Source organism: Pelophylax lessonae (assembly GCF_965119305.1).
Source record: "Pelophylax lessonae genome assembly, chromosome: 1".
Classification (NCBI taxonomy): Eukaryota; Metazoa; Chordata; class Amphibia; order Anura; family Ranidae; genus Pelophylax; species Pelophylax lessonae.
This window is the reverse complement of record NC_138768.1, coordinates 896,081,106-896,104,201: the sequence shown is the minus strand read 5'-3', so window position 1 is coordinate 896,104,201 and position 23,096 is coordinate 896,081,106. Positions and strand designations below refer to the sequence as shown.

The following is a 23,096-nucleotide window of genomic DNA, read 5'->3' as shown; positions in this document are numbered from 1 at the left end:
GGCCTGTAGTTCCCAGGGATATATCTCGGCCCTTTTTTAAATATTGGTACCACACTGGCTTTTTTCCAATCAGCTGGTACCATTCCCATCAGTAGACAATCTATAAAAATCAGGAACAATGGTCTGGCTATCACCTGGCTGAGTTCCTTATGGACCCCCGGGTATAAGCCATCTGGTCCCGGTGACTTATTTTTGTTACATTTTTCAAGTCTAGTTCTGAGTCGGTCTTCTGTTAACCATGAGGGTTGCTTCCTGTGACATGTTATTAACTTTAAGGTTACAAGCTGGGTTAATGTAGCCCCCAATTCCTTTGTGAAGACTGAGGAGAAGAATTTATTTAGCGCTTTTACCTTCCCTCTGTCCTCTGTGGCCAGATTCCCTTCGTAGTCTTTTATGGGGCCAATGTGTTCTGGCCTAACTTTCTTACTATTTATATAACTAAAGAATTTCTTGGGGTTTTTTTTACTCTCTTTCGCTATGTGCCTTTCGTGTTCTCTTTTTGGCCGCCTTGATTTCGCCCTTACATTTCTTATTGCATTCTTTGTAATGTTGGAATGCTGCCAATGACCCCTCAACCTTGTATTTTTTTTTCTCTTTAGTGTTTATATGCATTTTTATGTTGGGAGTTTAGCCACCCAGGGTTTATTTTAGTTCTTTTAAACGTATTCCCCGTTGTAATGCACTGGCCAATACCTTTATTTAGTATGTTCTTAAAGCACTCCCACTTTTCCTCCGTGTTCTTTGTTCCCAGGGTTTTATCCCATTTTATATTGTCTAGCAAAGAGCACAGTTTAGGGAAATTGGCTCTTTTGAAATTCAGTGTCCTTGTATTACCCTTGTGTGTCCTATTTCTATGATTGATACTGAAACTAATTGACCTATGGTCACTGTTTCCCATGTTTCCCCGTGTTTCTCCATCTGCAATCAGGTCTGTATTGTTAGTAATCCGTAGGTCTAGTAACGCATTGTTTCTCATTGGTGCATTCACCATCTGACACATGAAATTGTCCTGCAAAACATTTAGGAAATGGCGAGCCTTAGATGAATGTGCAGTTCCTTCTGCCCAGTCTATATCTGGATAATTAAAGTCCCCCGTTATAATGACATTTCCCATCCTTGCTGCCTTTCCAAGCTGTGATAGGAGGTCTGCCTCCCCCTACTCCCTCTGGCTGGAGGGCCTATAGCATACACCCAATATTACTAACACAAGGATTCCACCTCCTCCCTAGCCCAATTAGTTCTATCGTCCCTCATATTTACTTGCAGATTGTTCTGGATACATAGGCATACCCCTCCTCCTTTTTTGCCCTATCTCTATGATAAAGGGAATACCCCTGGAGGTTTGCCAGCCAATCATGAGAGCGGTGAAACCAAGTCTCCGAGACTCCCACAAAATCAAAATCCTCCTCATACATTAACAGCACCAGTCCTCCAATCTTGTTGGCCAGACTTCTAGCATTGGTATACAAACCTCGTAAATTTTGTCCAGTTGCATACTGTATCCTCATTAGATGGTATGAGGCTGCTCTTTCGTTTTTTCAGCCTACCTACCTTGGGTTTTGGATTTCTGGTGACCCTACCGCTAATGGCCACAATAATGCCCACTGAACGTTGCTCCGTGCTGGCTAATTCTGTATCTGGACCCTCCTCCCCACCATAACCTAGATTAAAACTAACTTTTTGGCCATCTTCTCTCCGAGTACAGCTGCACCCTCCCAATTTAGGTGCAGCTGCTTAAAACGGAACACAGTGGCTCATTTTAGAGAACCGGTCAATAACAATGAGGATAACCATGTAACCTCAAGACGCGGGAAGTTCCACAATAAAAGCCATGGCCAGGTGAGACCAAGACGCTTCCCATAGGGAATGGGATGCAGTAGGCCCAAGGGAAGGTGCCAAGATTTGTTCTGGGCACAGACTGAACAAGCAGCCACATACGCAGCAACATCAGAACTGACAGGAAATAGCCCAGGACATCTGGTTCTTACCAGGATGACCGGCAGGCTTGGAATTGTGGTACGTGCGCAACAATCTGATGTGCAACCCCTCAGGTACAAAACATTTCCCAGCAGGTCTCTCAGTGGGAGCATCAGGTTGGGCATCCAAGATCTGCTCCCCAACAGGAGAGGTTAAGTTGGTGCGTATGGCAGCCAGGATATGATCTGAAGGTATGACCGGTGTCGGCACAGAGTCCTCCCTGGACAACTCAAAATACTGGCGAGACAAGACATCAGCCTTAACATTCTTGGAGCCGGTTAAATAGGAGACCACATAGCAAAAACGAGACAAGGATAAGGCCCATCTGCCATGAAGGGGTGTGAGCCTCTTGGCCTCAGAGATATACATCAGATTCTTATGATCGGTGAGAATGAGAACTGGAACCACAGAACCTAAAAGTAAAATTCTCCATTCTTTGAGAGCCAGGAAAATGGGCAAGAGTTCTCGGTTTCCAATTTCATAATTGCATTCAGCTGGAGACAACTTCTTGGAGTAGAACCCACAAGGAAGTAAGGTTCCATCAGGTGTCCGATGCTGAGACAGAAGGGGGCTGACTCCCGTCTTAGACGGATCCACCTCTAGGATAAAAGGGCAAACCAGGATTGGAATGAGACAGAAAAGGAGTGAAAGCAGACTTGAGGGCCTCGAAAGCTTGGATGGCAGCAGGCGTCCAATTGTGGGAATCACTTCCCCTCTTGGTCAGATCTGAGATAGATTTGGCCAAAGAGGAAAAGTTCCCGATTAATTTCCTGGATTGGAGACTACTGGGGCGAGGCCATTGTAGAACAGCCGAAACCATCCGAGGGTCCATGAAGAACCCTTCAGCAGAAATTATGTAGCCAAGAAGGCAACCTGAGACAGGTGGAATTCACAGTAGCTGTCACGTACCTGGTCCTGAAGCCGAAATGCTGAGAGTGCTCTCCTTGCTGCTGAGTGCTCGATGTCCCTGAAGGTCGTAACAGGAAGTACGAAGCCCAAAGTAGCAGGGATTGCCAGCTGTGCCCCAGATGAGGGTTGGTGGTAGGGAGATCTCTCTGCAGGTGAACACCAGAGAGGAGGTGAGCACTAGGACCCAGGAGCGCTGAGGATGGTGCAGACTGCACACGGCTGGAAGTAGTTTGTAATGGAAAATGCAGCAGGCAGGATCAACAGGTAAGTACTGAAAGCAGGTACTGCAGGCTGGGTACAGCAGATGGGCACCAAGGCAGATCACAGCAGACAAGGCACAACAGAAGGCGTAGTCGGGGATGGAAGCAGAGGTCAGAAAGTCAGTGGTCAGCAGATCAGATAGAGTGGTGGTTAGGCAAGCCAGGGTCATACACAGGGCAGATGACAAGAGAAAATCCGTGAACAATCCGAGGTCAGAGCTGGGAGCGAGACAAGAGGAATCCAGGAGCAAGACGGGTTGACAACAGGTGATCAGAAGCAGCAGAAAAACACAGGAACAGGAAGCTGAAGACCAGTCAGCAATGTCCATGTGCCACAGACATCCTTTTAGAGGCCAGAGGGTGCTGGGATCGGATGTCCATTTTGTGCTCCAGCGCGTACACCTCTGCGCCCTAGCGCACGTGCATTTGCAATACGCGTGCGTGTATTAGTGAGGGCGCGGCCATGTTGAGAATTGGCTAATTTGGTGCCAGGTCTGCGAGCGACTATTCTCTGGCTAGTTCCCCGACAGTAGCAAACTTACAGTCAATAAAATAACCGCCAGCACCGAAGTCTACCAACGCCTGAGTAACCACCGATCCTGCTGCCCAGGAGAGGACAACTGTAATTAGTGGTTTATCTTTACAGGAAACTGGGGACGGGGAAATTCCACCTAAGATCTGCCCCGACAGGACCTTAGGTGCAAGCGTTTCCTGGATGGGTCAAAGACTTCAGGAAATGCCCACCAAGACCGCAATACAGACACTGGCCCTCCCTCCTCCTAAAGGCCCGCTCAGCCTCGGAAAGGTGAATGAACTCCAGCTGCATGGGTTCACAGCCAGACGCACCATCCCCAGGAGGCGTGGTGGGAGGAATGGGTGGGAAAGAAAACGTAGGAGCCAATCTGGTAGGAGGTCTCTGCAGGCGCTCCTTAAACAATGGTCTCTCCCTGAGCCTGGTATCAATCAAAATCAGGAAGGAAATGAGAGCCTCAAGCTTGTCGGGGAGATCCTTGGCTGCAATCTCATCCTTCAGTGCTTCGGAGAGACCATGAGAGAAGACAGCCACCAGAGCCTCATTATTCCAGCCCATCTCTGCTGCCAGGGTACGAAATTCGATGGCATACTCGGCAATGGTTCGTATACCCTGTTGGATGGACAGGAGCAGCAGAGGCAGAGCGAGCAGGCACATACGAAAACCCTACGAAAGGAGGCAACAAAAATCGGGTAATCCGAGTATCACAGGATTATCGTTCTCCCATAAGGGATTCGCCCAGGCCAAGGCCTTGTCCAAGAGCAACGAGATTAGGAAGCCCACCTTGGACCCGTCAGAAGGAAACGCCTGAGGAACCATCTCATAATAAATGCCCACTTGGTTTAGGAAGCCACGGCACTGACTCGGTTCACCCCCATATCGCTGCAGGAGTGGGCACTGAACCAGTCCTCCCACTGGCAACAGTGACTCCAGCTGCAACTGCATGAGAAGGAGCGGCAACAGCAGCAGCAGCAGGTGTAACAACAGGAGAAACCACCGGCCTAGCAGCACCAGGAGCAAGGTGTGCTGTGCGTGCAAGCAACGTCTGCAATGCCTGAGCAAACTGACACAAAAGGTGATCTTGTTAATCGAGCCTTGTAACCAGCATGGGAAGCTTAGAAGCCCCTGCATTGTCAGGATTCATGGCCCTTGTGTACTGTCAGGGTGCCAGGAAACCAGACTACACGGGGATACAGGTAAAATAAAGCAATTTATTGGAGCAAACAACAATAAACGCACAGCAGACTGAGGATGTGGGAGCAGGAACAAGCCGTGGTCCAGTCCAGAAGCGGGTAGTCATCCAAGCCGGGGTCGAGTCAAGAAGTGTGTAGTCATCCAAGCCGGGGTCGAGTCCAGAAGCGGGTAGTCATCCAAGCCGGGGTCGAGTCCAGAAGCGGGTAGTCATCCAAGCCGGGGTCGAGTCCAGAAGCGTGTAGTCATCCAAGCCGGGGTCGAGTCCAGAAGCGGGTAGTCTGCCGATGCTGGGTGGTCTGCTGATGCGGGAGAGGGGGTGGGGGTCGAGAGCCAGGAGAGTCGTCAGACAAGCCAGGTCATACACAGGGGAACATGGAGAACAGAAGGCTGCTAGCAGAGGTGCACCTTGGAGCACAAACACAAGGGCAAGGACTGCAACCCATCAGGTGATAGATATAATCAGGTGTGCATCATCATCACTGTGCGACACCCAGGCAGCAGGCAAGTGATGATGCAATCAGAGTCTACACATGTCCAAGATGGCTGCCAACAGGAGGGCAAGGTAAGACCTTGACAATTCTGCTTATTCATGTGTGTGTACCCCCCCTTTCTATTGTATATTTAAATGTATACAAGTGCGTCATTGGCTGATTCTATGAGTAACTTGTGTCATGTGACTGTACACTTGGAACGGATTGGCTGATGTAGTATAGTCATCACTTCCTGCTGATTGTCACTGGGGTGCACCACTCCATTGGTAATAACCCTTAGAGGGTTGAATGTGTGGTACGGGTTTGTCTGGTTGATGTTTTTTGGCATGAATTAAGATTTAGCCACTGCCCTCAGAGATTTGGCCTTAGTATATGGGACATTATGGAGGACCTTGATTTATTTGTGTTTTCAAGGACAAGCCTTTATGATTTTGTACATTTTATTTTTAAGTCAGGTGGAAAATAAAATTCCAAATTCTTTTTGCAGTGTGTATAGTATTAGGCCACCTGACAGAGCGTTGCTGGGTAAGGCCTAAACTAACTGAAACTAATTTTTGTTTTCACTCAGAGTTGCCATTGACATGATAATGATAAGGGAGGGGGATTGCTAGCAGTCCCACCCATAGATGTAAGGGAACAAAGGAACCCGTTTGTCTAAATTGTGAGTGCGGTTCAAGCAAAGTTTGGGGTTTCTCTTATGATTTTTCTTTTTGTATTTTTATTATCAGGTCAAATTGGCAACATATTTAATTGATTAAACAGACTGCATGCTCCTTGTTTTTCCTGATTAAAGGTAGAAGAAAGAAGTAGAAGAGTGAAAGCATGTTGTGGAAATTTTGATAGAGATTTTCTTTAGTTTAAATAGTCATAATGTCTCCCAGTGTCGGTTTTACCGATAATCGATATTTACAGTGATTATTGCTTTAACTGTCATTGAAAGACTTGTTAGTGATAAGATGGCAGCCATTTCTGCTCATCTCTGCACATGGCTGTGTTTGTACATAAGCCCTGCCCATTGTACTTTCTGTGATTGGTGGTTGTGAAGCCACTCCCTGTAACTTCCTTTTGTTTCACTTGATGTAAATAAACCTGCTCTGCCCTCACACAGAACATTAGAACTCAGAAGGAGGCGCGCGCACACACACACACACACACACACACACACACACACACACACACACAGCCATTTAAGAGACACATAACCTCTCACACACAAACACTTACTCTTACACAAATGCACACACATACATATCCAATGGAGAGAGACCTGGCAGATGGCATCGAAATGACCCAGCGCGTTTGTTCCTTTCTTTATCGCCGAGTGCTTGGTTAATCGTTATGCAAAAGAGCGGGCCATTTGTACTTTTCAGTACAAGGCCTATTGATTTTCCACGACAGTAATGGCGAGCTTGGTAGCCCTAACACATCGTTCCTAGCTTCACAGCGGAAAACAGGAGGGAAGTGAGTCCAGTTTGTTACAACAAAAAGCCGGCTTTTGTGGTAAGACACTTCATTTCAGTTTTTGAAAATTTGTGGTTTTAAACCAAGGCTTACTTTCTTTGTCCGCTGTGGAAGTTAGAAATAAAAGCTTAGCAAAAGAACCTTTTCATTTGCAGCGTTCGCTCTTTTATACAACGATGGGGTTATTTCTATTAATATTTGTGGCTAGGGATCAGGTCTGTTACGTTCTCCGTTAATACATCCTGGGGTTGTGATATATGTGTTAAATATTGCCTTGTAACATCTGTTGCAATATCAGCTTTGTTCGATGGGATAACAATATATTATCGATCGATTGTTGGTTTGGGCGGCAGATAGGTTGGTGTGTGTGCTGGATTGTTTTTTGGCGGGAACTCGTTTATTAGTGAAACTGGGTTTTTGCTTTGGACTCTGATGTTTGAATTGAGCATAGAGCAGACAGTTTTGGACTGAGTTTCTGTTTTTAAGTAGCAGATTGTATTGTGAAGCCCCAAAACCAGCATTTCACCAGGATAGCTATTGTCTCTGAAATACAGCTGATCCTGTAAAAACCTGTTTTTCCTGTCTTTTGTTGTTGTGTACAAAGAAGCACATGGTTGCTTAAACTCTTTGTTTTGTGCAACTCTTTTGTGTGGGCCATGTGCTCGGATGGCAGCCATTTTGTCCATGTGGTTATGATGTCATTTCCTTTGTGTAGACCATGTGCTCAGATGGCAGCCATTTTGTCCATGTGGTTATGATGTAATTTCTTTTGTGTGGACCATGTGCTTGGCAGCCATTTTGTTAAATGGAGTTGAGACCCATGTGGCTGAAATGCTATTTTGAGCTTTAAAACATTTTTCTCTTTTTTGGTAGTTTTAAATGGCAACTTTGTGATGTTATTTTTGCACTGTATTTCAGTTTAAAAGTAATGTTTTTTTCATTTTAATTGAAATCTGGCATCTAAGCAGTTGTTTTTCTAGCTAGCTTTGTTCATCTTTTTGTTCATATTTAGCACAGATATATATCCAACCCATCAGTTTTTGTTTTTTGTGTTTTTGTCTGTTTTTCAGGGGTAACTATTTATTTTTTTGTTTTGTAAGTTTTTGGTTAAGCTGTTTTTGTGGTGTATTTTGTCTCACTTTTGTTGTAACTAAGTTTTTTCCAATGATAAGAGTACATTGTGGAGTGACTGATATTGGATTCAGTTTTTCAGGGTTGTTTTGTACTGAGCGGTTGTTTCTCACAGAGGTAGTTTTCGGTACTGCAGGTTGGATTTTAGGTAGAGAAGTTATATCTTCCAGTGTGCAATCAGTAACCGGCATCTTAATTTAAATTTTTAATGCAACATCAAGGAATAGACTGAAGCCAAGGTTTGTATAGGGAGGACTTTCATTGTACTTTCGGGGGTTGTTTGGCTGCACGGGTTAGGTCGAAACGAACGTGTGTACTTTGAGCCGTCTACGTGAAACGGGTGATTGCGACACGCTTGTTTCAGCCTTCAACGCGTGAGGAGTAGATACCGAAACCCACCCCACATTTGGCCGTGTATAATAATCGGAGCTGGGGAGCGAGTGGGGGTTGATGAGCTGTATAGCCGTACGAAGCCACCGGGTTGAGGTCTTCTAGCTGACCGGCGTAGGGCCGTGTAAATTAACCGGAGTCCGGAAGCAGGCCAACACTGTCAAAGTTGGTACCTAGCAGTGTTGCTCCTAAACCAGGTGCAAGGAAGCGATTCGAATCGGCATGGTTAATGGTTTATCCATGCAATGGGGGGTAACACGGGTCCCCCAGGCTAGCCAAACAACTTTCGCGGTACATGAAGTCTGAGTTTGGGGCTCGGGCCATGAGACCCCTCGCAATTGTGGCTTCAGAGATCTATTATGGTCAATCAGCAAGGCGTGCATGAGGCGGGTTCAGTCCGGAAGAACCACATTATGTACGCTTGGCCTGATGAGATAGCCGAGTCCAGCGATCTGGTGAGAGAAGTGGAGGAAGCTCTTCCTGGGCTAACTTTACCAAGACGAGCCAGATCCGCTGACACTGAACCTGTCTCTGCACTTTAATCTCCGTTTTCTTCAGTTCACGGTGCAGACTTTGGTACTGGTAACGCCCTCCCACCTCACAGTGGCTCTATCTCTCAACAGCCTGTCATAACAGCTGAACCCTCTCCTTCTAACTCTTTGGCAAACTAGAAGTTCTTTTAACAGGTCTGCTATGGATGTGGAAAGTCAGGGTACATCAGGCATAATTGTCCTACCAACCCGGCTGGTCCGTGGGGTAAGTGGCAATTTATTCCGGAGGATCCGGAAAATTCAAAGGTAGGTATGGTCAGAAACGACTATGACTTATCATAGGGCGTTGATAAACCGGTGTCAGCTCACATCCTAGAGGAATTAAAATATCCCCTCCCTTGCCTCGCTGACACCGATGCAGCCAACACGGTTTTAAGATCTCAAAAACCTAGAGGCAAGGTTCCCCTTCCAGGGAAGGCAATTCCCACTGTAGGTCTCACGGGCCAGACAGTGTCAGTGACTGAACCTCTCTATTGCAGGCTAGGCCAGCTTTGCAAGGAGAAGCTTGTTTTTTTTTAGGTCATTGCATTTCTCTAGGTACCCAACATCTAACCAGGTGTTAGTACCTAGAGAATTGGAGGAAGGCTAACGTGATTCCGATATTCAAAAAGGGCCAGAGACATATCCCGGGAAATTATAGGCCTGTCAGTTTGACATCAATAGTATGTAAACTTCTGGAGGGGATGATAAGGGACTATATCGTAGAGTATGCTAAAGACAACAACATCATCAGTAGTAACCAACACGGGTTTACAAATGGGCGTTCTTGTCAAACCAATCTCTTAGCATTCTACGAGGAAGTGAGCTGTGAGCTAGATAGGGGCAGACCAGTGGATGTGGTGTACTTGGATTTCGCTAAGGCGTTTGATACAGTTTCCCACAAGCGCTTAATTTATAAAATAAGGTCTGCAGGTATCGACAGCAGGGTTTGCTCTTGGATACGGAACTGGCTAAAAGGCCGTGTCCAAAGGGTGGTAATAAACAGCGCATACTCAGACTGGGCTGAGGTAGTAAGCGGGGTGCCCCAGGGCTCAGTCCTGGGACCAACCTTGTTCAATTTATTCATAAACAGCATTGAGGACGGGATCAGTAGTTCGTTATCAATTTTTGCAGATGACACAAAATTGGCCAGGGCAATAACTGCACAGCATGAAGCAGATATCCTACAGAATGACCTGGACAAAATTACGGAGTGGGCAACGACATGGCAAATGAGGTTTAATGTGGAGAAGTGTAAGGTTTTGCACTTGGGGACCAAAAACATAAAAACACAATACACGTTAGGAGGGGAGCCCTTGGGGGACTCAAAAATGGAGAAAGATCTGGGAGTCTTGGTTGATGATAGATTAGGCAACAGCATGCAATGCCAAGCAGCAGCTTCCAAAGCCAACAGAATATTAGCATGCATAAAGAAAGGGATGTATTCCAGAGATAAGACTATAATCCTTCCACTTTATAAAACTCTGGTCCGACCGCATCTGGAGTATTCTGTCCAGTTCTGGTCGCCAGTCCTCAGGAGGGATGTGTTGGAGCTGGAGAGAGTCCAGAGAAGGGCAACTAAACTAATTAGGGGATTGGAGGACCTTACCTATGAAGAGCAGCTGCAATCGCTCGATTTATTTTCCCTGGAGAAGAGACGTCTGAGAGGGGACATGATAGCAATTTATAAATATCTTAATGGGGATCTCAGCTTAGAAAAAAAGCTGTTCATTCGAAGGAATTGCATGAGGACTCGAGGACATACAATGCGATTAGAGGAGAAGCGTTTTAACCTCAGGCAACGTGGGGGGTTCTTTACTGTTAGGGCTACAAGATTGTGGAATTGTCTACCACAAGAGGTGGTTTCTGCGGGTAGTATGGTGACTTTCAAAAGACTCTTAGACTTACATCTCAAGGATCAGGAGATAAAGGGCTATGTTAGATGATTACAGTCACACACACCTACACAGGTTGAACTGGATGGACTATTGTCTTTATTCAACCTCACCTACTATGTAACTATGTAACCACTCAGAGAATACAGACATTGAAGGACCCCCAAAGTCCTCATAACCTTAAACGATGCACTATTTTGGAACCCTGCGTCTCTTCTTCCTGTTAAGGATGAAGAGAAGGGGGGAGAAGGCCGTGCAGAAAAATGGTAATTTTCAAAACTTTATCTCGCTCTCTTTCTTTTTCTCTCTCTCGCTCTTTCTCTTTTTCTCTCTCTCTCTCTCTCATCAATTTCCAACTTTAGTAGGAACAACACGATTGTCTTTCTTTGATGGAGTGGCAATCAGCGGCTGTCAGTCCAGTGAATGAGACCCCCATTCCAGTTGCTAACCTTTTTGTCGATGGTTCCAGGTACTACACCCCAGATGGTAAGACATAGAGATCAGGGGATCAATTTCTATACAGACTTGAGATACGCTTTTTGGACTGGCACATGATTGTGGTCCTGTCTGGAAGGCAAAAGGGTTCTTGACTAGTTTGGGGAGGTCGGTGAAACGTGCGGGGTTAATAGAGCTGTTCATTGCCTTTTGCTTGCCACACGTGATAACCATTCTGAAGGTAAAGGCTCATACTACTGAGACGACTATGGAAGCCAATGGAAATGCCTTGGCAGATAGAGCTGCTAAGGAAGGTGTTCTGAGCCCGGTGACAGAGACCCTAATGCTAGCCATCCCCTCTGATGTGTTAAGAAGCTGCAGTCCCAAGCAGAAGTGCAGGAAAAGAGGAGATGGATGGTTTTGGGGGCTACACAGGGTCCAGATGACATCTGGGGTCTTGATGGTAAATGGTGTTTACCCAGATCCCTTTTTCCAATGATGGCCCACTCGACTCATTACCTTGGGCACCAGTCAAAGATGGTTATGTGTGCATAGGTGGAGGAGCATTGGATTGGCCCTGGCTTTACTACCGCAGCCGAGAAGGCACCCACCCAAACCGGAATATCCCTTTTAGCGCATTCAGATAGACTATATCACTTTGCCGGGGAACAAGCGTGTCTTGGTCTGTCCGGATATGTTTTCTGGGTGTCCAGAGGCTTGGCCCGTTCACCATGCCATTGCCACTGCCACCACGAAAAAGATCCTGTCTGAGATAGTTTGTCACAAGGGGGCTGCCTGGAACGATCGAGTGAGATTGCGGATCACACTTCACTGGTCAGATCTTTTTAGAGGTATGTACGGCGCTTCAGGGATTAGCGGTAAAGTTGAATGGCTGAATAGAAAGAGCCACGGCTCGAATGTTTTCTCATTGCTCTTTACCCCAACAGGAATGTCCCATGGGTTATCACCCTACAAAGTTTTGTTTGGGAGTCAACCAGAGCCTGGATTGTGCTTTCCTCAGCAGCTGTCATTTTTACATTCTCAGCTGACGGGGTGGGTGCAGTCCTGGCAACGGGAGCTCCAAAAGGTCCATCATAGGGTTCGGGAGTCTCTCCCGGACCCTGACACGATAACCGGTGTACATTCTGTCCAACCAGGTGACTGAGTAAACGTCAAGGGACGGGATTGGAGCGGAGGAATTACCAGGTTCAGCTGACAACGCCGACTTCCTTGAGGTTCTGGATCCATGCCAACCACTGCAAAAAGCTGCTCAACTCCATCCAAGAATGATAATGAGGAGTATCGTTTTTTATTTACATATTTAGCAAGGGTGTTTTAGCAAGGGCAATGCATTTTCAGCTGGCCAAGACGGTAAACAGGTCTAATGGCTGGGTGTGCTCCAAACTCCCACCTAGATATTACACCCCAGCAATGGCAGACGTTCGTATCATCATGAAGACAACCAAGAGACACTTGTCCACAGAATTTAATGACACATTCCTAGAGGGTAACATCAGTTATAGTTTTAATGTTAGCTCTGGCTCCTGTTCTTTTCTGGTCTATACAATTTGGGTATCGGGACAATCAGGTAGTCCACGGCTGGGCTTTAACGTCAGTTTTGGCACTGGAACTAGATTCGTAGGATCTACAACCTGTGGGACAGGTATAACGGTCATCTCACCAATGAAACTCCGGGTGTTTTTAGTGTAGGAGAAAATGGGACTAGATTTTCTGTTAGCTTCCAAGGGGGGTTTCTGTAGGGGAAGACTGCTGTTCCGGCATAGCAAATACCAGTGATAAGGTCCAAGCCCATATGGATAAGGTAACTTCATTGCAAGGCAGAGCCAGAGCTATAGCTAATGAGGGTTGGAATCCTTTTAATGCTTTGGGAGGTTCTGGGGATTTTTTTGTTCTCCATTGGATCTTGGTTGAAGGAAATAGAAGTATATATACTTATGTTGTTCTTATTTCTATTCCTCCTATATGATCCTGTTTTCTGGTCGACTGAGTCACCAAAGCCCGAGCAGATGACTTCGTCCTGATTGCTGAGACGAGACGCCTCAAGATTCCGCCCTGCATCCGACGCCAAGGGTTCCAGCCCGACCGCTGGTCAACGCATCCCATCGTCTCATGCCCTCCCTCTGAAGTCATCTCCCGAAGAGCGGAACCCAAGTGTCGTTTCCTTTCGATGGATTGTTTTTACCCGTTATCTTTTTCTTTTTATAAACTTTTTGAAATGGATTGTTTTTATCGTGAGAAGAACTGTTCTGTTTTTTTGGAAGAACAAGAAGATTCATCAAGGGACACATGGGAGCATATGACAAAGAGGAGGGACTGTTGTGGAAATTTTGATTGTAATATTCTTTAGTTTAAATAGTCATTATGTCTCCCAGTGTCGGTTTTACTGATAATCGATATTTACAGTGATTATCACTTTAACTGTCATTGAAAGACTTGTTAGTGATAAGATGGCAGCCATTTCTGCTCATCTCTGCACATGGCTGTGTTTGTACATAAGCCCTGCCCATTGTACTTTCTGTGATTGGTGGTTGTGAAGCCACTCCCTGTAACTTTCTTTTGTTTCACTTGATGTAAATAAACCTGCTCTGCCCTCACACAGAACATCAGAACACAGAAGGAGGCGCACACTCACACACACAGACAGACACACAGACAGACACACAGACAGACACACAGACAGACAGACACAGACAGACAGACACAGACACACACACACACACACATAGACACACAGACACACACACAGACACACAGACAGACACACACACACACACACACAGACACAGACACAAGCTCACATAGCCATTTAAGAGACACATAACCTCTCACACATAACCTGAAACACATAACCTCTCACACACAAACACTAGCTCTTACTACACAAATGCACACACATACATATCCAATGGAGAGATACCTGGCAGATGGCATCGAAATGACCCAGCGCGTTTGTTCCTTTCTTTATCGCCGAGTGCTTGGTAAATCGTTATGCAAAAGAGCGGAGCACTTGTACTTTTCAGTACAAGGCCTATTTATTTTCCACGACAAGCAGCATTTAGTTTTTTTTTTTTTTTTAAGTAGTAGTAGTAGTTTTTTTTAGTAAGTAACAGAACATTTTAGAAGGATCTTTTCTTAAATAAGTGTTTTTGAAACATGTTGCCAGTGGCTAAAATGACAGCTAAATGCCAAGAACCAACATACCGATTGTCACATGATTTAAGGGCTCACTGTCACATGATTTAAGGGCTCACTGTCACATGATTTAAGGGCTCATTGTCACATGATTTAAGGGCTCATTGTCACATGATTTAAGGGCTCTGAACAAAGATCATTACAGTTCTGCAAGGAGAAGGTTACACTGCACATCTCACGGTCCCCGACGTCCAACCACCCAGAGAGTAGAGACCTTGAAAGACATCCAGAAACCTCAGAACACTCGGCCATTGAGAGCCATTCTCTGACTTATCAATTAGGGACTGGGACCCTAATTCCAAACTGGGTTTATGAATTAACACCACAAACCCCTTTCTGCTGCAAGATTGACTAAGTACGAAGAGCTAACACCTACTAACCTGACTCTAAGACAAAGCACCATTCTGAACCCAGTGTCTCCTATTGAGGAGGAAGAGGGGGGGGGGGGATAATGGTGTGAAAAATGACAATTTTCAAAACTTTCAAACTAACAATACTAATCTCTCGACCTCGAACCAATTTTCCAACCTAGTAGGACAACATGTTGAGGAGCAACCTGACTGCCTTTATTTAATGGAATGGGAATCAGCGGCTGTCAGTCCAGTGAAGGAGAATCCCATCCCAGACACTGAGAACCTTTTTGGTCGATGGTTCCAGGTATTTCACCCCAGATGGTAAGTTGCTGGGGGTCTACCTGAAACGATTGAATTGGATCGCGGCTCCCACTTCACCGGTCAGATCTTTGCAGAGGTACAGTATTTAAGGCTCTTCACATCAACCAGGGATTACATACCCCTTTTCATCCCCAAAGTAGCAGTAAGGTTGAACTGCTAAGTGGGATCACTAAGAACAGAATCTCAAAATTTATGGCCGATACTGGAAAACCATGGTCTGAACGTCTCCCCATAGCTCTCTACTCCATCAGGAATGCCCCTAGACAGCCCCATGGGTTATCACCCTACAAGGTTTTTTTTGCGAGTCAACCAAAGACTGTATTGTACTTTCCTCAGCAGGTATCATCTTTACATTCTCAGCTGATGGAGTATGTCAAGACCCTGCAAAGGGAGCTCCAAAACGTTCCATCATAGGGTTCGGGACCCCTCCCAGACCCTGAGATGATAACCGGTGTCCATTCTATTCAACCAGGTGACTGAGTCGTTGTGAGGAAACATCAAAGGATGGGACTAGAACCAAAGATACACCGGGCCATTCCAGGTTCAACTGACAACGCCGACTTCCTTAAAGCTTGAGGGACGCAACAACTGGGTGTACACCAGGCACTGCAAGAAGCTGCTCAATTACATCAAAGAATGAGGAGTATCGGTTTTATTTAACTTCTTAGCTTTAGGTATTTTAGCGAGGGTGACAATGAAAAGCATCCCAACCTATTGTTTAAATGTAGCGCCAACTAGCTAAGATGGTGAACAGGACCAATTGCTGGGTTTGCTCTAAACCCCCACCGAGCCATCACACCCCAGCAATGGCGGCAGTTCATGCTATATTCGACGTTCGTATTGGAGACACTTGTCTATAGAACTTAATGACACATTCCTAGAGGGTAACATCAGTTATAGTTTTAATTGTTCGCTTTGGCTCCTGTTCTTTGCTGGCCAATCCAGTTCGGGTATTGGGACAACTAGGGAGTCCACAGATGTGCTTTAACCTTAGTTTTGGCAAAGGGAATGGATTTGTAGGATCTATCGCTTATGAGAAAGAGAAGAGAGTCAGTCTTACTAATGGAACCCCTGGTCTATTTAATGACACCAATAGACCAGATTATATCTGCTGGAAGGAAAGGTGTGATGTTCAGATTGAGGGATCAATCCTCCAGTCTATTATGTCACTACTTAGTGCCTGTGACCATCAGAGAAATTCTTCCTGTACGGTTCTGACAGGTCCTTATTATGTGGTTCTGCCGCTTAGAAGGTAATTCCCCCTAATGCGAGAGGTTCATGTGCTCTAATGACGCTTGTACCAGGATCCTACATTGCAGCCGATTGTGAGGATCTTCTGGTGCAAAGGAAGGCAAGGATGTCATAGAGAGCCAGCAGGGAACGGTTCTCCAACCATGACCAGGCGTGGTTCCAAGCTTGGACTGGGTGGGAGATTGAACTTCTGAAGCGTGATTGAACAATTTCTCGTCTATTGTGGATGAGATGTTTAATGAGACTGTTAAGCAGATGGCACTTGATTATCTGTTCACATTCTTTCTGTGATTTTATAGGAGAAGACTGTTGTACATGGGTAGCAGATACCAGTGACAAGGTTCAGGCCCATATGGATGAGGTTACTTCTCTGCAAGCCAGAGCCATAGCTAGTGAAGGTTGGAATCCTTTTAAGGCATTGGGGATTTTGGTTGAAGGAAATAGGAGTTTATATACTTCTGTTGTTTTTGTTTCTATTCCTCCAATACGCCGTGGTGAAATTTTCCTGTTGTCTGATGGATCGAGTCACAAAGCCCGAGCAGACGACTACGTCCTATTACGGAGACGAGACTCCCTGAAATCCAATCCATGCACCAGATACTGAGGATTCCAAACCGACTGACGATCAAGACAAACCACCACCTCATGTCCTCCCTCCGAGTCACCTCCCGAAGAACGCAACCAACGTGTCAACACGGATTCCATTCTCTTTCTTAGGAGCACAGGGTGACCGAGAACCCCAGTCAGGTCTGCACTAATCAGACTCGCTGTACAACCACACCGGACTCAGCATTTCCCATTACCCCGGTTATCCTGGGTTCTATGTGTGTGATTTGTGTTGGGGGAGGGGCTCTGTCACTTGGGACAATGATATTTCTGAACAGTGTCCCTCAGGAAATATATGAAGATATATTACAGATTGCTAGGATATTGCATAAAGTGTTTCATAGACCCTTGCTAGTGGGGTGGGGGTTTGTTATTGTTGAATACCTGCATTCCATTGTTCTGTTGTTCCTGTCTGCCTTGAGTAAGATTATTATGGGATGTGTATGTTTGTGTGGATTGGCTAAGGGGGAGGGGTTGTCAGAGTGTAGATCTCCTTGTGCTTTGTGTTTCAATAAACAGTTCATTCTGGTTTCACTCCAAAACTTGTACCGTCGAGTTCTTGGGGTAACTATAGCCAGATTCTCGGATCCCGAGTTCTTGGGGTAACTATAGCCAGATTCTCGGATCCCGAGTTCTTGGGGTAACTATAGCCAGATTCTCGGATCCCGAGTTCTTGGGGTAACTATAGCCAGATTCTCGGATCCCGAGTTCTTGGGGTAACTATAGCCAGATTCTCGGATCCCGTGTTCCAGAGCTTAGGAAGCAGGTTACTGGCGGAGATATCCAGTCGGGGTGTCCGGATTCCGTCACAGATGCCATCTGGTCCAGGCGCTTTATTCACCCTTAGGGCTCTTTCACACGGTCCGCCTCCACAGACGGATCTGTGTTGCTCAGCGGGGGATCGATCCATGATCCCCGCTGAGCCAGTGGATGACAGCTCCGTCTCCGCTTGCAGAGCGGAGAGGGAGGTGTCTCAGCCCCCGCTGCCCTCTATGGGGGATTGGATGAGAGCGGACCGCTTGCCCGCTCTCATCAGATCCGATCCAATTACTGAACGGATGGAAAAATAGGGTTTCCATCCGTCCAGATTTCACGCACAGGATCGGATGCGGATGGCAGCGGGTGTCAGCAGAGGTTCCTCCACTGACATCCGCTGCCCCATAGAGCTGCATGGAGGATCCGATCAGATCCGCCTAAAAAACTGACAGGCGGATCTGATTGGACCGCCCGTGTGAAAGAACCCTTATTCTGTCTAAATATTTCTGGACCAGATCACTTTTGAGCCACTGTGGATCATTTGGGGCTACTACCCCCATTATGGTCATGAGCCCCTCCCCCATGCTCCTTTGTATATACAGCGCTGAAGAAAGTATTTCATAAATGTTCCTTCTCTTTGTCCCCTGTCACCCCCTCCTGATTATTGTGTAAAGGGCCGACATGCTCACACCTCACCTTTATACTGTTAATATTATTTGAAGAATTTTTGGGATCTTTTGCAATCGGTCGTTCATTTTGAATTTTTGTGACCTCGATTTCCTTTTTCCATATTCCGTTATATTGGATCCACACGCTGGTGTCATTGTTTAGTGTTAGGCGGGAAGCCGTGCACTCCGTTCTGCTCATTCACGTTTGTGTACCCCCCCCCCCCCCTTTCTATTGTATACAGGGGTGTCATTGGCTGATTCTACGTGAGTAACTTGTGTCATGTGACTGTACATTGGAACTGATTGGCTGATGTTGTATAGTCATCACTTCCTGCTGATTGTCCCATAAATAGGCGGAGCTCCATGCCTTAGGGAGGACAATCTATGGATCATCCAATGAGATAGCAGCCTGTGTGTCTGTATTCCTGGGTACTGCTGAGCGCTCTATTACCTTATACACAGAGCTGAGAACTGCGCTTATTACCACAATGGGATGGATTGCACTTGGCGAATATTAATATCCAAATCTGCACTTATTACCACAACAGAGTTATTTGTGTATCAAACGTATATTACTTTCCAAGACAACTGGTATTACTGGGGGAGACAAAGCTGTGTACTGGTATTACTGGGTTGGCCCCTCCACCATCCCATGATATATATATATATAACGATGAGCTCCTGGAACTCACCTTCTCTTCACGGCTCAGCGGTTTGGGAAGGAGGTGACCTCCACCACTCGCCCCCATGACGTCCCGAGTCACAGATCTACAAATATAACAAACTCCAATCACAATCCATCCTCCAACAAAACAGCTCCACCCCGACTACCTCCAGCTCCACCCTACCCCACCCCGACTACCTCCAGCTCCACCCTACCCCACCCCGACTACCTCCAGCTCCACCCTACCCCACCCCGACTACCTCCAGCTTCACCCTACCCCACCCCAACTACCTCCAGCTCCACCCTACCCCACCCCGACTACCTCCAGCTCCACCCTACCCCACCCCGACTACCTCCAGCTCCACCCTACCCCACCCCAACTACCTCCAGCTCCACCCTACCCCACCCCGACTACCTCCAGCTCCACCCTACCCCACCCCGACTACCTCCAGCTCCACCCTACCCCACCCCGACTACCTCCAGCTTCACCCTACCCCACCCCGACTACCTCCAGCTCCACCCTACCCCACCCCGACTACCTCCAGCTCCACCCTACCCCACCCAGCTCCGACAGATCTACCCTACCCCACCCAGCTCCGACAGATCTACCCTACCCCACCCCGACTACCTCCAGCTCCACCCTACCCCACCCAGCTCCGACAGATCCACCCTACCCCACCCCGACTACCTCCAGCTCCACCCTACCCCACCCAGCTCCGACAGATCTACCCTACCCCACCCAGCTCCGACAGATCTACCCTACCCCACCCAGCTCCGACAGATCTACCCTACCCCACCCAGCTCCGACAGATCTACCCTACCCCACCCAGCTCAGACACATCCACCCTACCCCACCCAGCTCCGACACATCCACCCTACCCCACCCAGCTCCGACAGATCCACCCTACCCCACCCAGCTCCGACAGATCCACCCTACCACACCCAGCTCCGACAGATCCACCCTACCACACCAAGCTCCGACAGATCCACCCTACCCCACCCAGCTCCGACAGATCTACCCTACCCCACCCAGCTCCGACAGATCTACCCTACCCCACCCCGACTACCTCCAGCTTCACCCTACCCCACCCCGACTACCTCCAGCTCCACCCTACCCCACCCCGACTACCTCCAGCTCCACCCTACCCCACCCAGCTCCGACAGATCTACCCTACCCCACCCCGACTACCTCCAGCTCCACCCTACCCCACCCAGCTCCGACAGATCCACCCTACCCCACCCCGACTACCTCCAGCTCCACCCTACCCCACCCAGCTCCGACAGATCTACCCTACCCCACCCAGCTCCGACAGATCTACCCTACCCCACCCAGCTCCGACAGATCTACCCTACCCCACCCAGCTCCGACAGATCTACCCTACCCCACCCAGCTCCGACAGATCTACCCTACCCCACCCAGCTCCGACACATCCACCCTACCCCACCCAGCTCCGACACATCCACCCTACCCCACCCAGCTCCGACAGATCCACCCTACCCCACCCAGCTCCGACAGATCCACCCTACCACACCCAGCTCCGACAGATCCACCCTACCACACCAAGCTCCGACAGATCCACCCTACCCCACCCAGCTCCGACAGATCTACCCTACCCCACCCAGCTCCGACAGATCTACCCTACCCCACCCCGACTACCTCCAGCTCCACCCTACCCCACCCAGCTCCGACAGATCCACCCTACCCCACCCCGACTACCTCCAGCTCCACCCTACCCCACCCAGCTCCGACAGATCTACCCTACCCCACCCAGCTCCGACAGATCTACCCTACCCCACCCAGCTCCGACAGATCTACCCTACCCCACCCAGCTCCGACAGATCTACCCTACCCCACCCAGCTCCGACACATCCACCCTACCCCACCCAGCTCCGACACATCCACCCTACCCCACCCAGCTCCGACACATCCACCCTACCCCACCCAGCTCCGACAGATCCACCCTACCCCACCCAGCTCCGACAGATCCACCCTACCACACCCAGCTCCGACAGATCCACCCTACCACACCAAGCTCCGACAGATCCACCCTACCCCACCCAGCTCCGACAGATCTACCCTACCCCACCCAGCTCCGACAGATCTACCCTACCACACCCAGCTCCGACAGATCTACCCTACCACACCCAGCTCCGACAGATCTACCCTACCACACCCAGCTCCGACAGATCCACCCTACCACACCCAGCTCCGACAGATCCACCCTACCACACCCAGCTCCGACACATCCACCCTACCCAGCTCCGACAGATCTACCCTACCCCACCCCGACTACCTCCAGCTCCACCCTACCCCACCCCGACTACCTCCAGCTCCACCCTACCCCACCCAGCTCCGACAGATCTACCCTACCCCACCCAGCTCCGACAGATCTACCCTACCCCACCCAGCTCCGACAGATCTACCCTACCCCACCCCGACTACCTCCAGCTCCACCCTACCCCACCCAGCTCCGACAGATCCACCCTACCCCACCCCGACTACCTCCAGCTCCACCCTACCCCACCCCGACTACCTCCAGCTCCACCCTACCCCACCCAGCTCCGACAGATCTACCCTACCCCACCCAGCTCCGACACATCCACCCTACCCCACCCAGCTCCGACACATCCACCCTACCCCACCCAGCTCCGACACATCCACCCTACCCCACCCAGCTCCGACACATCCACCCTACCCCACCCAGCTCCGACAGATCCACCCTACCCCACCCAGCTCCGACAGATCCACCCTACCACACCCAGCTCTGACAGATCCACCCTACCACACCAAGCTCCGACAGATCCACCCTACCCCACCCAGCTCCGACAGATCTACCCTACCCCACCCAGCTCCGACAGATCTACCCTACCACACCCAGCTCCGACAGATCTACCCTACCACACCCAGCTCCGACAGATCTACCCTACCCCACCCAGCTCCGACAGATCCACCCTACCACACCCAGCTCCGACAGATCCACCCTACCACACCCAGCTCCGACAGATCCACCCTACCACACCCAGCTCCGACAGATCTACTCTACCACACCCAGCTCCGACAGATCTACCCTACCACACCCAGCTCCGACAGATCTACCCTACCACACCCAGCTCCGACAGATCTACCCTACCCCACCCAGCTCCGACAGATCTACCCCACCCAGCTCCGACAGATCTACCCTACCCAGCTCCGACAGATCTACCCTACCCCACCCAGCTCTGACAGATCCACCCTACCCCACCCAGCTCCGACAGATCTACCCTACCACACCCAGCTCCGACAGATCTACCCTACCCCACCCAGCTCCGACAGATCCACCCTACCACACCCAGCTCCGACAGATCCACCCTACCACACCCAGCTCCGACACATCTACCCTACCCCACCCAGCTCTGACAGATCTACCCTACCACACCCAGCTCCGACAGATCCACCCTACCCCACCCAGCTCCGACAGATCTACCCTACCACACCCAGCTCCGACAGATCTACCCTACCCCACCCAGCTCCGACAGATCCACCCTACCACACCCAGCTCCGACACATCTACCCTACCCCACCCAGCTCTGACAGATCTACCCTACCACACCCAGCTCCGACAGATCTACCCTACCCCACCCAGCTCCGACAGATCTACCCTACTACACCAGCATGGATTGTCATTACTGTGAGATAGGAGCCCTTTCCCAGGACACGGCCAGTCCTGGATGCATCGTATCAGCATAGTCCATGAGCAGCACTATGGATGGAACTTCACCTATTCCAATATCCATCAGAAATATATCGGCACATACTCAATACATGGGATTCCTGCGGTCAAAGAGGTAGAATTCCCCTGATGATGTCATACCTTGTGTACTGTCCATCTGTAGAGACATAAGAAGACAGAAAAGAGGCAAAGTGAGTAAATGAGACAGGAAATGGCCGAAAGAGGCCACAGGAGATGAGAGGAGAGGAGCTGCAGGAGAGGAGAGGAGCTGCAGGAGAGGAGAGGAGATGAGCTGCAGGAGATGAGAGGAGATGAGCTGCAGGAGAGGAGAGGAGATGAGCTGCAGGAG

The 23,096-nt window shown here is 48.7% G+C and overlaps 1 protein-coding gene across 1 annotated transcript in view; it reads right to left on the bottom strand.

Moving 5' to 3' along the window:
* The window catches only part of LOC309555735 (uncharacterized protein), a 65,738-nt gene that overhangs the window by 40,452 nt on the left and 2,190 nt on the right, over positions 1-23,096 (bottom strand). Inside the window, exons 2-3 of the mRNA XM_082257808.1 lie at positions 22,889-22,904; positions 19,066-19,141 (exon numbers count right to left, since the gene is read on the bottom strand). Coding sequence (XP_082113934.1) covers positions 19,066-19,141; positions 22,889-22,904 — 92 coding nt within the window. The remainder of the gene's footprint in view (positions 1-19,065; positions 19,142-22,888; positions 22,905-23,096) is intronic.